This window comes from Mixophyes fleayi, chromosome 1 (assembly GCF_038048845.1).
Source record: "Mixophyes fleayi isolate aMixFle1 chromosome 1, aMixFle1.hap1, whole genome shotgun sequence".
Taxonomy (NCBI): domain Eukaryota; kingdom Metazoa; phylum Chordata; class Amphibia; order Anura; family Limnodynastidae; genus Mixophyes; species Mixophyes fleayi.
The window spans coordinates 189,311,142-189,328,330 of NC_134402.1; the positions used below are offsets into that span (position 1 = coordinate 189,311,142).

At 37.4% G+C, this 17,189-nt stretch overlaps 1 protein-coding gene across 1 annotated transcript; it reads right to left on the bottom strand.

The window, feature by feature from the left end:
- Positions 1-766: 766 nt before the first annotated feature.
- Positions 767-17,114, bottom strand: LOC142146819 (zinc finger protein 414-like). Its single transcript, XM_075204672.1, has 6 exons — positions 16,943-17,114; positions 15,326-15,433; positions 14,152-14,257; positions 12,053-12,561; positions 8,162-8,317; positions 767-6,125 (listed from the first exon to the last, which is right to left on the bottom strand). Exons 1-6 carry the CDS (start codon positions 17,049-17,051, stop codon positions 6,049-6,051), a joined length of 1,065 nt encoding a protein of 354 aa, XP_075060773.1. The 5' UTR covers positions 17,052-17,114; the 3' UTR covers positions 767-6,048.
- Between the last annotated feature and the right edge of the window lie 75 nt (positions 17,115-17,189).

Consider the following 17,189-nt stretch of genomic DNA (forward strand, 5'->3'; position numbering starts at 1 on the left):
GCTACAGTAGCTTTTTCTGTGGGATTGGACCAGATGGGCTAGCGTCTGCCCTACGCGCATCAACGCCTTATGCATTGGACCACTGCATACCAGGAACTCCCCACAAAAGCTGCTGTTTTGTAGAAGCTCTGATCCAGTTGTCCATCACAATTTGGCTCTTGTCAAAGTTGCTCAGATCCATGTACTTGCACACTTTTCCGGCTTCTAAAACATCAACTTCCAAGAACGGTCTTGCTGCTTATACCACACCCCTTGACAAGTGCTGCTGGTGTGTAATTTATTTTGTATCCTCTACAACAAATCAAAGTTGAGGTGTGTGGTTTTTTTTGTTTGTTTTTTTTCCTATTTTTTTTCTTCCACTTTTCGATTTATGTATATACAACTTTTAGACCCCCCCCCTTCTATTACTCGTATTTCTCTAAACATCACCAAGCCTAAATTTACAAAACAAAACACTAAAGCTGGGTTCAGAGTTCTTTAAAGCATTGAATGGTGCTGCTGTGATCCCATCTGAGATGTAGGTGAATTTATCTATGTGCATTCTGCAGGCAAAACCATTAAAAGACATTGCAGGGCAGACTTGCAGATTAATACATTTACCCCCTAGTGGGAGTGTATTGAGTGTGGCTGTATATGTACAGCTCCAAATCCTACCCACCACTACTACAAAAAGGAAAAACTATTTGGCTCCTGTCTTTTGGGTATGCTCCTCCCTAGCCAAGTAGTTAGTGCTAGGTGTTTGTAAGTTACACAGAAAAAAAAAATGGCCACAAATACACACCTGGATGTTTTATTTATTTTTCAAAGTACCACAATACTCCAGTGTCAGCCCATGGGGAAATTGAGCATACATAAGATGGGGAACATACAAGCAGACAAAAGTATAGGTGTGACAAGAAAAGTATGTTGTGGAGATTGGCACAATAGTCATAGTATAGATATTATTGAGTTGCATTAAGACAGTTGATGTCTCTAATGCTTTCCAGCATACTCTTGTGGGGTTACTGTAACTTGTTCTGCAGTTATTATATTTATTATTCAGTCTATGTAATAGACTGCAGCCATAACACATACCCCACCCCTCTGGCTGCTCGGTCTACCCAGACTCCTGCATTTTAATTAGTTAATGGTTATGATTGATCACTTGATTGTTTGATACTTTAAAAATTCGCTGGCTGAAGAAATTAATACTAATGTGTTGGTGGGGGGTTTTTTTTCCTTCTGTTTTTTTTGCCAACACCAAATTAAGAGTTTTGTAGTGATCTTACAGGTCTGCTTATAGTGGTGTAGCCAACAAACTGAGTTTACAATAAGCATTCAAAGAATAGAAATAGTGTACTTTATTTTGAAGTATGAATTGGGCTGTAGATTTCTCAACTCGCTGGTAAAGCAGACAACTTTCAGTAAATGCTGCTGCAGACTATTATAGTGAAATCTGGAACAAAGATATTGTTTGCTATGTATTATAACTCCAAAAATTCTGTTTGTATTTCTTCCCACTGTGGGAATTTTAGACTAAAAATGTCAACTTTTTGGCAGCTTTTTATTGTAACTTACATATTTATCAATATTTATTTAGTGGCAGCATAATTTGCAAAAGTTTTTAACAAGACTGGATATTATCCCATTTAGCTAGTTTTTTATTTCACTGCTTATGCTCTATATAACTTTTTTAAGCATTAAATGGTACTGTTGTTTCTCAAAGAAATATTGCTTTTATTTATCTGGCATACTGATCTAGTTTTTTTTTGTGCTAACCCCTGACCTAAGGCCTAAGTAGGGTCTAAACCACAAAATGGGGTATGAAATTAAAATATGCCGTTATGGCTCTCATACACAGGTGTGTCACAAACATGGTGCACTGAATAGCGCGATTAGCCTTTATGTGCTGCTCCGTTATGTTGTATATGTTGGCCAGATAAAACTTGCAGTGGGGGGGACAGGCAAAGACTGAGGCTTACATACACCCAGTCCTTGCTGACTGGGGGGAAAAAAAAAAGTATGCTGGCTCCAAGTGGTGCTAGCACAGTGCATCTATTTTGAAGCTCCACAGGAGTTTGTGCCAGAATGTAATGAGCTGTATATTATCATACAATATTTAAGTCAAATTAAATGTAGCCATTTTGAGTTCTTAACATTACTCCAGTCTTGTTTTGCTAATAACAATGAAATATATAAAGGTGCAGGTAAAGTCACCTTGCATTGTGCTATTTTATTACCGTGATCTTTCCAAAAATATGAAAAGAATACAAGATGCTTAAAGCAATGTAATGTATTAAATTCCCATGCTACATATAAGGGGGGGAAGAATTCAATTCCCCCTGAAGTACCACTGCTTAAAAACTATTACTGTTATTATGGTAATATCAACCTGACTTTCTGCTCAGGGAGCTGTGAGCAAAAAGCTGGCATTAAAACTACTGTAATAATGGTATTTATGTGCACTATTACCGTAATAATGGTAATAGGCTGCATCACTTTTTCAAGTAACGTGGCCAATTGAATTTCCCCATACAGTCACAATAATAATACCAACCATCAATTGCAGCTTTAACAGGACAACTTGGTTTATTTAGAAAATGTGAATTCACATTAAGGATGTAAGCTATATTTAATCATTGCACTTTAAACTATCAGGCCCCTGAAACTCCCTAGTTACAGATAACATAAGTAAACATTTTTGCAACTGAAAATAAAATTTAAATCTCTTCTACATCACCATTTCTCTGGAAATGAAATCTCATAAAGAGCGCTGCAAAGGTGTATTTATTTTTTTTTCCTATTGGAAAACTTTTGTCCAAAGTATCCTGGTTTTCAAAGTACTTTAAATGGTACGATAGACAAGAAAACAATGCAAAGTATCTATACCCCAAATTTTTACTAATCACTCTATTAAAAGTCCTAATTCTATAAAATTAATTCCAAACTAAATTTTTCTAGTGGCAAAAAACAGGGTGATCCTGGAATTAATCAAATACATGGGACCCCTAAATAAGCCACATGTATTTTACATATTTGCCACTATTTCTCCTTTTAGATGCCTGTTTAATTAAAGGTGTGTATATATATTTTTATTTACTTTCTCATTACTTTCCCTTCAAATGTAATAATTTTAATCATGGTTACACTAGTTTTAGTCACATATCTGAACTTTATACAATATTTTTAGTAGTGCTTTAATTTAAAAATTAAACAAGAAACACCTCTGGGCTGCTTTTCTGTATAGGTCAATAATATTGTCGAACATGCAGCAGTTTGTAGACTCATCCATCCACATCATTGCTGAACAAAAAGCACCATCTTTAAACCTCTATCTGTTCGAAAGTGGCAGACTTGTCATTATTGGATGTAAGACATGCAGACACTATAGATTATTATAGGGGTGTTTAGGGCTGTAATTGAAACTGGGTGGTGCAATTATTACTTTGACAAGAGGTAAACTAATATTGGGCTGATGGGCTAGTGTATGTTCCAAATAACCTGGCTGATATATTCTTGCTTCTTGTTGTGAAATAGGTAGGCATAAGAGGCCTGCTGTGTTTGTTTACACAGATGGCTTTTATGTTCTCATGAAATGGAAAAGAAAAACAAAAAGTAGTCTAAGGTGTAAATTAAAACATTTTTATATATCTAGCGGAGTAATCAAGCTTCAAAAAGTATTTGGAGTAAGGTCCAATGGTTATCACTACTCACTGAGCCGTAGTAGGTTTAATCTGCTTCTATGCAGATGGTCACTCTACGTATTTGTAAAAGCGGGCATATGTAAAACAAATTTTTTATTAAAGTCAAAGCCCAGCTAGGTTTTGCTGTTAATATTTCTATACTGTTGCTATGTAGTTTAGAATACTACTGCTTGCTTGAGAATGATCATCTTTTATTTGCCACAAAAGGAGCAGCAGTCACGTTCCAAATTAAAATTAACTGGGTGTGTGAAATAGAATACTCAGTCATCTTTCAATGATTTGATTAAATGATGTACAATTGACCCCTGAGTCTTTACAGTGAAGCTTATTTACTCTTCATTTTTGTAAGTATGTTTCTAATTAAATCATTTTATATAAAGAACAGCTCTACTCTATGCAAGGCAATCACTCTATTATTTATTTCCAGCTTCATTGGAAGTAGCTGGCATTCCAGCAATTACAGCTCATGATGGCTAATGCTCTAAAGCTGACAGCTATATATAGATAGGCAAATTTAATAATCCATCTATTTATTCTGAACATTAAATGTAGTAGTAGGTGGTGGGCACTGCATTTTGTTCTCGTTGTAGCACTTCGCTCTTGTCCATTTTGTTGATTTAAATGATATAATAGAGGGTTTTTTTATTTAATCAAGTACAAATAGTGTTTATGAACTAAATTTTAGTTTGCATTAAAAAAATTGTGGTCATTTCTTTTAGGAAAGTACTCCTCTCCAACACAACCGTGTCTCCATGTGCACACTACCAAAACCCAGAAACCGCAAGCTGGCCAAATGCCAACTGATTCGGACACAATAAACATCCAATTTGCCAACAAATACCTGGAAACACTGCATTAGATCTATCCATTTGGCTGGCTCACTTCCAGCATTATTGGTGGCAGGTAGCGCAGTTGGAAACTAACTGAACTGCCCACACTTTATACTGCATTTACAAACATGCTCTATAATGGTTCTATTGCTTTCAATAGGATTAGGAACAGGCATGGGGGACAACATACTGTGATATCAAGCCAATTACACATTCACACTGACTCCTGGCACTACAGTGAGACTTGTTTAAAATTAAATATCAAAAAAAGTGGATTTTTGTTTATAATGAAGTCTCTTTTCTATTGCCAGGTGCCAACAAGAGTTTGCCCCCATCTGCTTCCCATATTTAGAAGTTCATTCTACATCACCAGAGACAAATGATTAATAAATCTAACTTGTTTACAACACCACAACAGTAAGCACTTTAAAAATGTAATTTAAGAGCACTTGCTCTCTTCTGATGATGCACAGTGCAATTGCCTGCTCCCCAATCAGCTATGATAATGCAGTATATCTGGTCTGCTCAGCATCAAAGCTTGGCATAACCATGCTTCTTAACATTTATCCAGGCACAAAATAATCCAAGTTCGCCATTTTACCCAAAACATGCCCTAATCTACCCAACCACACTCACTTGCCTAGGCCCCTCCCTTTTTAGTACTCAAACTGGGATGTATGATAACCCAGCATTAAAGTGAAAAAGTATGATTGAGCGGCACAGCGAAAAGGGATAGATATTTTGCATCCTGTGTGGGGAGGGGAGGGGGGGAGGGGTGTTTTAACATATTAATATTTGGGGCAGGCTTTAATTTACCCTTTCCTTCTACCATTACAGCAACAGTTAGGTAATACATGTATGTTGCCAAGTCTGAACTCTGTTAGAATTTAAACAAACAGTAACTTTGGTGTTTTTTTCCATTGGATGCAGAAAATGTTACATTAGATTATTCCCGTGGCATTGTCTGGCCTTCACCCTAATTGGGCGATATGTTGAGTTACAATGTGCTTGTTTAACTTTTGAAATATTTACATTATTCAATGTTTCTTGGTCTGGATTAGTGTATTCTACCGTAAGATATTACTGCTTTCACATAATTCAGACAGGATCATACTCTGGTCTTCCTTAACAATAGTTTTTGAAGGCCATTTGTCATAGAACCTGAGATTTAATTTTTTTTTTTTTTTTTTTTAAGTTAGTGTCTCTTTTGTTGTTCGTTATAATATGGCTTTAAAATAAGCAAGCATGCATACAAACTACTGAAAAGAACAAATACTTTAAACAGTATAATATTTCATTAAAATATTGAAATTTCAGCTGCTCTCATTTGTACATCCAAATTGGGGAAAAAATGGTGTCGTGCCTTCTGCTTGCACATTGCCAATGCAAGTCCATGCATCATAATGTTTTACTTCCACTGTCTTATTTCTTGTACATAGAGCAGGTGGATTTTATTTTCACTGCTGAACAGTCAGTCACCAAGAAATGTGTTCCACTGGCTGTAAGAGAGACAGGCTACTGGGAGCTCTGTCCTATCAGATCTGTGGTAAGAGACTTGATTCAATCTCTGCAGGGAGCTTGGAGTGGAAAGGGAGAAGGTCAATGTCATAATCTACAAAGAGAAAACAGAAAACATACTGGGAATTAGTTTGGGGGGTGATGAGTTATATAACATGGAACTATCTGCTATTGGAAGAACATAATGGAGCATTACTTACTCTAGGTACAATGGGAATATTTATAGACACTGGAGCATTAAAGTTGCTATAGCCAATTGCAATTGAATTTTATAATTTCTAATACAGTGTAGAAAATAAAAGTATTGTTTGGCTGTTATGGTTACATCACCTTTTTTGGAGTGTTACTAATTCACTAATTTGTTTAGTGGAGGTGTTGCTCACTTGATGTCAACGTTCAAACATTTTAGTTAAATAAAAGACTATTGGCAGGTTGACTCAACTTTTTAAAACATGCATTAGCACGACCCTGTTTCAATTCAATGCACAGTTCATGCATTCAACAATTTTCCTTCAAGTCAAAACAAAAGAGCATTCATTATTTGGAGTACTACAGGTGCATGTGTCACTGTCTCGTCACTCCTCTTGTCATATTTACTTTGTTGCATATGAAGGCAAATGTGTGACACCCCTATATACCCTCAGTGACCACTTTATTAGGTACACCTTTTTAGTACTGGGAAGGACAATCTGAATTCTTCATGGCATGGATTCAACAAGGTGCTGGAAATATTTCTTAGATATCCTGATACATGCTGACATAGCATAAGGCAGCTGCTGCACATCTGTGGTCGAATCTCCTGATCCACCACAACCCAAAGATGCTCCACTGGTTTGAGATCTGGTGACAGTGGAAGTTAATTGAGTACACTGAACTCCGTCATGTTCGTAGTACCAGCTTTAGATGACGTTCTCTAATATGAACATTATCCTGCTGGAAGTAACCAAAGAAGATGGGTAGACTGTGGCTATAAAGGAACATGGTCAGCAACAATACTCAGGTAGGCTGTGGATTTAAAAAAAATGCTCAACTGCATTAAGGCTCCTAATGTGCGCTAAGAAAACATGCCCAACAGCATTACGCCAACAAACCTGCACTGTTGACACAAGGCAGGAAGAAATCATGTTGTTTACACCAAAACCTGACTATACCATCAGCAGGTCACAGCAGAATTTGAGATTTATCGGTAGCACAGTGGTTTAGTGGTTACTATTTCTGTCTCACAGCAGTGGGGTCATGCATTCGATTCCAAAAAATCGCTTTATCTGGTTGGGATTTGTAGGTTTCCTCTGGGTGCTCTGGTTTCTTTCCACAATCCCAAAACATACGAATAGGTTATTTGGCTGCTGTATGTGTATATGTTAGGGAATTGAGACTGTAAGCGCCAATGGTGCAGGAACTGATGCAAGTGAGTTCTCTGTACAGCGCTGCGGCATTAGTGGCGCTATATAAATGATGATTAGATCAGCTGTCCAGTTTTGCAGATCCTGTGCCCACAGTATCATCAGTTTTCTGTTCATAGCTGACTGAACTGAAACCTGGTGTGGTCTTCTGCTGCTGTGACCCATCCACTATAAGGTTCAATGTGCTGTGCACACAGATATGCTCTTCTGCATACCACTGTTGTAACGCATGGTTATTTGAGTTACTGTTGTCTTCCTGTCAGCTTGAATCAGTCTGACCATTATCCTCTGACCTCTCTGTAAAAAGGCATTTTCACCCACAGACCACCCACTTCCTAGATTTTGCTTGTTTTGTTCACCATTTTCTGAAAAATCTAGAGACTTGTATATACAAATCCCAGGACAGCAGCAGTTTCTGAGATATTCAAACCACCCTGTTTGGCAATAACAATCATTTGTTTATAAGTGATATCCTACAAACTCCAAAGTTTATATAGGAGATTTTAATTCACCTATTGCTTTCAAGTGCAGTATGGTGTGTGTATAATATATATATATATATATATATATATATACATACACACACATACATATATACATATACACATACATATATACATACACACACACACATATGTGCAAAATGACTTTCTGCTCTATTTTATGAAAATATTTTGCTTTTAAAATAAACAATCAAGAACTGGAATTATCTAGTGCAAATACCCACCTATTTCATCCTGAAGTCTGGTGGAGGGAGGGTTCTTATGGAGCTCTTCTATGTGTTTATCCATTTGGTCTCTAGTTGCTGTTGAAAAGCTACATTGCATACACTTGTAGCTGCCCCGTGTGTGCTCCCAAACAATGCGACTGTTGTTTACATGTCCTAAAAACAAGCATATCATACATATTGGATTTTAAGGATGTATAAAATAAAATGGAATATTCACCCCAAATAAAATTTGACTTACCGTAAGTTTTTACCACCCCAATCAATGGCAGCATCAGCCATCTGTATTTTAAGTCTTCTGCACATTTTTTTCAGTGTCCTAGAACAACCATCTCAAGGATGCAGTTGTTGGACATGCATAGAAAGCAGAACTACTAAACAAAGTGTATTGGTCTATAACGCCAGCTAGAGTGGAAAGGAACAACTAAGCTGGAAAATAGAGAAGACTTTCATAACAGGGACTTTGAAAAATATGGTTTATGGTAGGAATCACCTTTAATAGCCATTGATCATAGAAATGCCAAATTTCATCTAGTAAGTGCTTATTATTAGTCCCATCAGAATCCAAACCTAACCCAATTCAAACTTTCACTATTAAAGGATTATTCTCTTACGATAAGAGGAAAGACAGATATTTTGAGCCCAGGTTTAACAAAAAGTTTTCCATGCAACAAACATCACCCAAATTAAAAAGATAATGATTTACAAAATTATTAATTTAAGTGAACTGTAGACTTCAGCTGTCATGTAACTAATGGCAGATCGCTACTACAAGTATGTATGCGTGTATATTAATTATATATATATATATATATATATATATTCTAATTCCTCAGAAGGTGATAGGTATATGTTAGCAATTATTTTTGTTTAGTTGTGTAGCCTACAGACGATGTGCTATAACAATGGAGGGTGAAGATAAAGTATCAAAAAAGGAGCAGCAGAACATTATTACAACATAACAAAAACAAAACTAAAATTCTTATAAATGCACCCGTTACGGCTCTTTGGACTTGTTCCCTTGGTTTTCAACAGAGAATAAGACACACAGCAGAGGACAATGCTGATGTAAGAAGCATAAAAGTATGCAAAACTCACTGTAGTTGGGTTAGGGTAGTTAGCTCCTCAATGGGGAAAACATGGCTAACATTGAAGAATTGGAAAAACATTGCCTGGTCAGATGATTGCCATCACCTGCTATTGCATGCTGACTAGACTAAAATATGGCAAAAACTGCATGCATCCTGTTGGGTGTTAGCTGTGCATTTAATACTCTGGATGATGGACCCCAGTGACTCACGGCAATGCACCACCTAGGAGTGACCTCTAAAACTGTGGTCAAGTCATAAGTCAAGGGTTTGGTAAGCCAGCTAGTGAGAACTCTGGTTACGTTACTGGTCTCTGTATTAGCAATTACTGAGAACAGTGGCTCCTGGAATCTGCAAAATGTAAGTTTAAACACCTTGCCAATAGGTATGTTTCAGTGATGGGCTTTAAGGGCAAACCTTACATGACAATCTGCCAGGGGTTTGAACTAACACTGCTGCATGTGTGAAAGTGGGCTGTCTTTATGAGTGGAGTAACATTAGAATGGCAAAGGATATTGAACATGGTATGTGAATCCTTTCATTTCAAAACTGTACCCATAGTGCACAGAATTAAACGCTGCAGACAAAGTAACAGAAAATGGAGTTAGGGATCTGTAGCTTAGGGGCACTCTAGCATGTCAGCTTCCACTTCTGTCTATTAACAAAAAAACAACAACTAAATACTAACTTTACAGCAAAACAGGCATTGCTGGATCTTTAAAAGCTCATAAGTATGTACCATGTTGTACTGACAGATATGTATGTTTGGGCCAAATAAATTTAATTGAAGGCACTTGATTAAAAGTGGAAGTATCTACAGTGGCCATCTGTGGGATGGTACAAGCTATTCAGAGTAGTTCCATTACCAGCTACTTTGCAACAAGTGAACACATTGGTGTTCATTGATTTAGTTTTCCTGTGCTGCATGTTCAACAACTTGTAGAGTCCATGCCCTAAAAAAAATTCTAGCTGTTTTGATGAAAAATGTTGGAAAAAAATAGCTAGGTAGCTGTGTATTATCACTGTAGCAGTAGAATAAATTTATAGGTGTGGAATGTGTAATACAAGTAAATAATTTAAACCAGTGCAACTAAAGAAATTGGCAGGATATTAAAAATCAGCACTATGCTTCCTTCTCCATCCACAGAATGTGGTGGTTTTAGGAGTAAATCTATAGCCATGTTATATCTTATAGCATCATTGTAGGACAAAGAGAGAGAACAATTGGAAAGCTTACATACATGTAATCTTAACAGGCCATTGTTATTTCTAGATGAAGTACCCCTTTTGTGTATACCAGTACAAATAAGTCTAGACAAGTGTTTTCCAACTCCGTCCTCACAGCCTCCTAACAGTGCAGGTTTTCCATACCATCTTGCTGGAGCACAGGTGTATTCATTACTGGCTGACACATTGTAATAGATCAACAGGTTGTACCAATTATTTCCCATGTCAGGGAAGGCGGAGACTGGGATACACTGATCTAGATGAAACATTATCTCTACAAGTACAGTGTAAAGCAGTGGTTCCTAAACTGTACGCCGCAGCTCCCTGGGGTGCCGTGGCGATCTCACAGTGGTGGGTGACTACATGGTAATTATTTTGGCTTAGGGGTGCCTTGACAAAATTATGGAGAGCCTAAGGGTGCCTCGAACAGAGAAAGTTTGAGATCCACTGGTGTAAATCATAAAATACATATATAGTATATATTTAAACTGTTTGGAGTCACTTTTCTTTTCAATTGTACTATACTTACTTTAGTGTAAGAAGACTTACATGTTAGGTTATTACAATAATTACTGCAGTCAGACCCAGAAGAGGGTTGTAACATCTCCTTCCTATTCCCTGCTTCTTGCCCAATTTGATAGACTATGTAATTGCAGGCAGTATTCTACACTACCACTTTTACTACTGGATTAAAATAAATAAATAAATAAGACGTGGTTTTCAAAGATTAGTTAGGTAAGTCTCTTGTTAGCAGCACTGGGGCCTAGTGGTTAGCACTTCTGCCTCACAGCACTGGGGTCATGAGTTTGATTCCCGACCATGGCCTTATCTGTGTGGAGTTTGTATGTTCTCCCTGTGTTTGCGTGTGTTTCCTCCAGGTGCTCCGGTTTCCTCCCACACACCAAAAACATACTGGTAGGTTAATTGTCTGCTATCAAAATTGACCCTAGTCTCTCCCTGTCTGTGTATGTGTGTGAGTGTGTGTCTATATTAGGGAATTTAGACTGTAAGCTCCAATGGGGCAGGGACTGATGTGAGTGAGTTCTCTGTACAGCGCTGCGGAATTAGTGGCGCTATATAAATAAATGATGATGATGATGTTATGTCATCTGTAACATGTTTAGACGAGATTCATTCAGAACATGCATGTGTATCCGGTCTCACACAATAGACATGTTTCCACAGTTTTGTCCTAGAAGGAATATAATAAAAAAGATGCACTAGGGTGGGAGGGTCAGCTATTTTTCTTAAAGTTCAGAGTTATTTTTCCTTAAGTGATCTTTTCAGAAAACAATACAGAGATGGGTCATTGATGTCTGGGGCTACTGTGCTAAAAACTCAGGTCAGACACAGACACAGAAAATAGCGCATTTCTGGCATTTGTGTCTCCCCGATATAATTTACACTGTTTTTTCTGCCCAATGACAGCAATCTCTGTAGACAAACAAATATAACAGAGGGCACTTTTGCCATTGCTCATGGCCCACACTCACATTTAATTTGGTATGAACATCATAAATGGAGCCATATAGTTAAGGTTTAGTTTAGAATGAAGTAAGCAAACTTTCTGCCTGACCTTGGTTTTTTTTCCACATGGCGTTGGAGGCAGGCAACCCTTGGTTCCCTAGGAATGGTCTTAGTCTCTGTGAGATGGTAGCCTGAGGTAAGTTGTAGGTTGGTGGGTGGATGTACGGAAGATAGGATCCAGTAACAGATGATTGAGAAGGACCTGGGAGCCTCGCCCCAAACAGAGAAGGATCAAGAATAGAATAGGAACTAGAAGCCTGAGAGACCAAGTTGCTCATGGAGGGAAGGTGGTTCCCAGGGAGGAAGGAAGTTGAAGCTACCGCAATGGATGTTGTAGGAATATCATCAGCCATTGGAAGAGTTGTCTCCTTCTTGATGCATTGGATAACACTAGTGTGGCGACTCACATGTGCCACTGGCATTGCCGATTTAGCATTAGCAGGAGGAGAAAGGGGGGTGGTGCTTTGTGACACGGAGCGTCCAGTGTTATCAGAACACACATGGAGGTGCTTAAATAGGGATCGGTGAGTGCGGAAATGCTGCATACAGTTCTCACATCTGTTGAGATAGAAAAATATGAAAACCATTGTAAATTGGCAAATTTGTGTCCTGTGTTCACATGGCCGATACTTTAAATGGAATACCTGAACTCTATAATCAGTCCAAAACAGCCCCTACTGCTTAATTTTGGGTGTCAACTTCTGTTATAGTAATTGATGGTATTTGCGCTAGTCATGTGTATCTAGGTGCATCAGAGGTCTGAATTCTAGGCAGAAAAAACCCCAAAAACATTTCATGTTTAAATCAGAATCAAAGAACCTGGGACTACTGCGTATCGGAATACCTGGGTGCTCTAGATATGCAACAGAAAATGTATGCACATGTTCTCTTGTGCATTGTTAAAAACTTTATTTTTAGGCAACCAGAAGGTTTTTTCAGAAAGAGCTGGATGACAAATAAATAAAATCATTGATAAATGGACACCAAACCAGCATTGTGCTGTCATGTTTCCCCCCCCCATCAAAGTTCCCATTGCATGACAGATAGTCCCTCCCCAGGATAGCCAAGAAGATAAAGCAGAGTCAGGCACCTATGAGTTTGGGGGTAGTGTGCAAGCTGGATGCTGGCACCTCCACCTGTTATAGGTGCTTTTTAGAGGTAAATGCATTGTACATACAGCAGAGAAGTGCTGATAGCACTTAACGACTCCGAACTTATACACGGAGGTCCTGGAAGGAAATCAAAACACCACAGCAAATACTTTGCAATGTCTTGCCAACTTTTTTCAAGGGACCCAGACCTTTATGTGCATCTCTTATGAGTTAATCAAAGTTACCTTGTCAGCAACATGGCACATCTTTTAAATTTGGTTTTTGAAAGACAAAGAATGATTCAACTCCACAGGTGAGAACTACCGACATGCGTAAATTTCAGCAATGTATTACTTCCTACCATTATTTGGCCACGGTAACAAACAAACAATTATAACAAATCTCCAATATTCCACATTTAAAATTGCAATTTATGTAATGACAAGATTTGCCTTTAAACACATTGCTGTTTTAAACTTTGCTGGCAAAGTTGCCAAATATAAGAGAGTTGCTAGAATCAGAGATTAATACATTTACCCCCTGGTGTTTTTTTAAGGGGCTTATGGTGTCAGGTATTTGATTATTCAAAATCTATTTTACAAAAAATAAAAAAAAATTCTGTTATTGGAGGCACTCAATCAATTGCTCATACTTTGATTAATTTCTAAAAAAAATGTATTTTATATGTATATGTGTATATATATATATATATATATATATATATATATATATATATATATATATATATTTATTATAATATAATTAAGCTTTCAGAGATTGTGGCGAGTCTTTGCTTGTGCCATTATATGACACAACACTCAAGTTGTTCTAATTATATACACACACATTTACTTAAATCTGTTTCGCTTGTTGCTATAAAGCACATGTATTCCAGCTTACTATGTTCATATCCATGCCTATTGGGAAGAATATAATAAGGCAAAATAGACACCATAAGTCATTATCTGAACCCATGTTCATGCCATAGTGGTATCCGGAGACTGGCCACAGACCACATTAAAACCTAATAACACAAAAAGAAAATGGGTGGACTTACTTAAAATAGCGATTAGGCTTGTAATGGACCTTGAGATGGCTCATGAGGTCTTGCATGCTGTTTAACGATTCGCCACAACTGTTCACTGAGCATATGAACTTTTTATCTGTATATGAAAAACAAACAGCCTACAGTTATAATATAAAAGATGCATACAAAAAATATATATAATAATATATTAGGAAAGAGGTTATTGAGGAGTTGCATATGGTAGAAAAGACTCCAGTGAAAAAGGAGAAAAATAAAAATCTCTTTTAAATTGTGTATAACAGTTAAAGGTTAGATCAGTCTTCTGCTATTTCCTCACTCTAAGTTGAGGTGGGCCCTTTCTGTGGGACCCCACTGTCATCTTAGATTTACTAAACTACTGGTTTGAAGAAGTGGAGATGTTGCCTATAGCAACCAATCAGATTCTAGCTTTCATTTTGTACAATGCACCAAATAAATGACAGCTAGAATCTGATTGGTTGCTATAGGCAACATCTCCACTTCTTCAAACCCACCGTTTAGTAAATATACCCCTTAGAGTGTATCTACTTCCTGACTAGGATATTGTCTAATCATGTGAGGTGCTTTAATGAGGTGGGTATTTCATCCTGTGCAATGTGTCTACTGTAATTTATTAGTTACAGTTGGAACTGCTGAGTGAAAACAAGCACCAGAGCACTTCTACGTTTCACAGGATGGGCCACCATCTTCCTTTTGCTGTTCCTCTCGAAATCACCTGTTAGGCATGTCATTGTCAAAAAAGCAAGGCCCAATAAAAGGTTGGTAGTGGGAGTCACTGCTTGGGCCTATCATGTAACTTTTCTGTGTGCACATTCCCCTTAAACTATAATATTCTGTACACATGGTGGATCAAGTTGTCAAAGCTGAGCTGAGATTTCAGAGATCCAATTGCATTGTTATCGGTTAACAAAAAGTAAGTAGGATTCTGATGCATTAGTATTTGGGTAGACTGCGAAGTAGTAAAATAAAAAAAATATAATACACAAAGGAGACTGACATTTTGTGGGCTGCTCCAATGTTCATGCATTAGCCCGACTACTGTTCTATTTACAATATGGCTTTATTTCCTGTGTGTAGGTGACAGGCACTTATTAAAAATAAAGGGTATAGGCTATCCAGGGCATATTGGTACAGAGGGGGCAGCTTTAGTCATAAGTCTGCTTACCTTGCATAGATTGAGTTGGTTTGTAGTGGACAGATACATGATTGATAAGATCCTGCATATTGAGGAATGAACGGTTACAGCCATAAGTAGAGCATCTGTGACCTCTTCCTGTACAAGAAAAAGAATTATATGGATTAATATAGCCTTAGGATGTATATCCTAGTACATGGTTGTGAATATTGCTAACATGTAGCAAAACTAGCAAAGCATTTTTCAGGGTCCCAAGACCTTGCCTTCTCCTTTCACAATGTTGCAGTTATGTACCATACAGCTACTCGCTACTGAATGGCATGGTTAAAAGGGATGTTTATATTATGCCAACCTAATTGGGTTTTACTTTATACATTGTATAGTATGTTAAACTGTTGCCCACCTCTCCATTAATGTTTCCAAGCACAACAGGCGGCCTTCTGAGCCTTCAGCTGCGGCTCCCAGCGTTATTGTCAAACATTTTTTTTTTCTTGTAATACTTGTTTAAAAATTCCTGCCGATATGTTCACTAAATGTCTTGCTTTAACTTACGAAGATAAAGGATAATGTGTGGTCCTTTTGTAGTTTAAAGGACAGCCCAAATGGCCCCTGAAGTGCATTAGTTTACCCATCGCTGCTTTAATTTACTCAAAATCTAAATTACCAAAGATGTGTAGGATCTTTTCTGTGTTCCTGCTGAACTATGTATACATTATAAATAGTTCACTTCCACACTGTTGCCCATTTTTGGTAGAGGGTGGATTAAATTTTGTACATTTATTATCATGCCTCCAAACTAGTAAAATCATGACACATTAGGCCGCACTCTTGTATTATATCAATATTACATTGTTTATCTACATACAGTATATACAGTGGCCAAAGTGAGAATTTAAAAGTGCTACCATGAAAATTTTAAATGAATGGCTGGGGGCCGGCTAGTCCCCCAGAAGCTTTAGAGATTTTTAGAGTGTTATATTCATTTTAGATTTTTTTATTTTTTTTTTAACACTATACGGTAGAATATAAAATATATTAAATGATGCAAGGCTGTACCCCACTTCTCCTGTATCTAATAACCTCTCCCCTGTGTCCCTTGCATTTTCCCTCATATATATTATATTTCACTTCCACTTTCCATAAGGTCTCCCCTATGTTTCTTTAACTCTTCCATGTGTTCTTCTCCTTCCCCTTATCCATTTCCTTTGTCTCTACATTCTACTCATATGCCCCTATATTCATCCCAGGTGTCCCTCTACATGTCACCCCCGTGCTCCCATTTATCACACACACAATGGAGTTTGTAAATGTCTCACTGAATATTTTTACAAACTCTGGGTACTCCTCCTCATTGGTCTACTTGTAACGTGGAAATGTATCAATCGTGATCTGAACAGAAAAAGAAACCTTAAGGCAGTATTGAATAATAATAGTCAAAGATGTTGACAAATCAAGATAAATCTGCCACAATGAGAGATTCCTTGCAAATTCCTCCAAAAATGTATGTTATCATTACACTAATATATATAATATATATCCATCCACACATACATATATACATCCCACTTTTATCTTAATTTCAGGTTCTTCAGAATGTGAGCAGTACATAGATATATTACAGTATGTGGCGCAATCCACTATACATACTTGAGGGTAGGAGGTTCCGTTTCCTGCCGCCTTCTCTTGGTCTCTTGGCTTCAACTTTCACCCCTCTGACCAACTGTGATGTAGCCAGACTTGTATCTGAAGGTTGCATCGCTGCAGGAAAATCCACTTGTTTTTCCTTAAAGAGTATGAGGTATTACATCAGTAAACTTGGTAATATTTCTTGATTACTTGTTAACAGAACTGAATAAAATATTTGTCAATCACTAGAAAACCTATAAGATGTGGA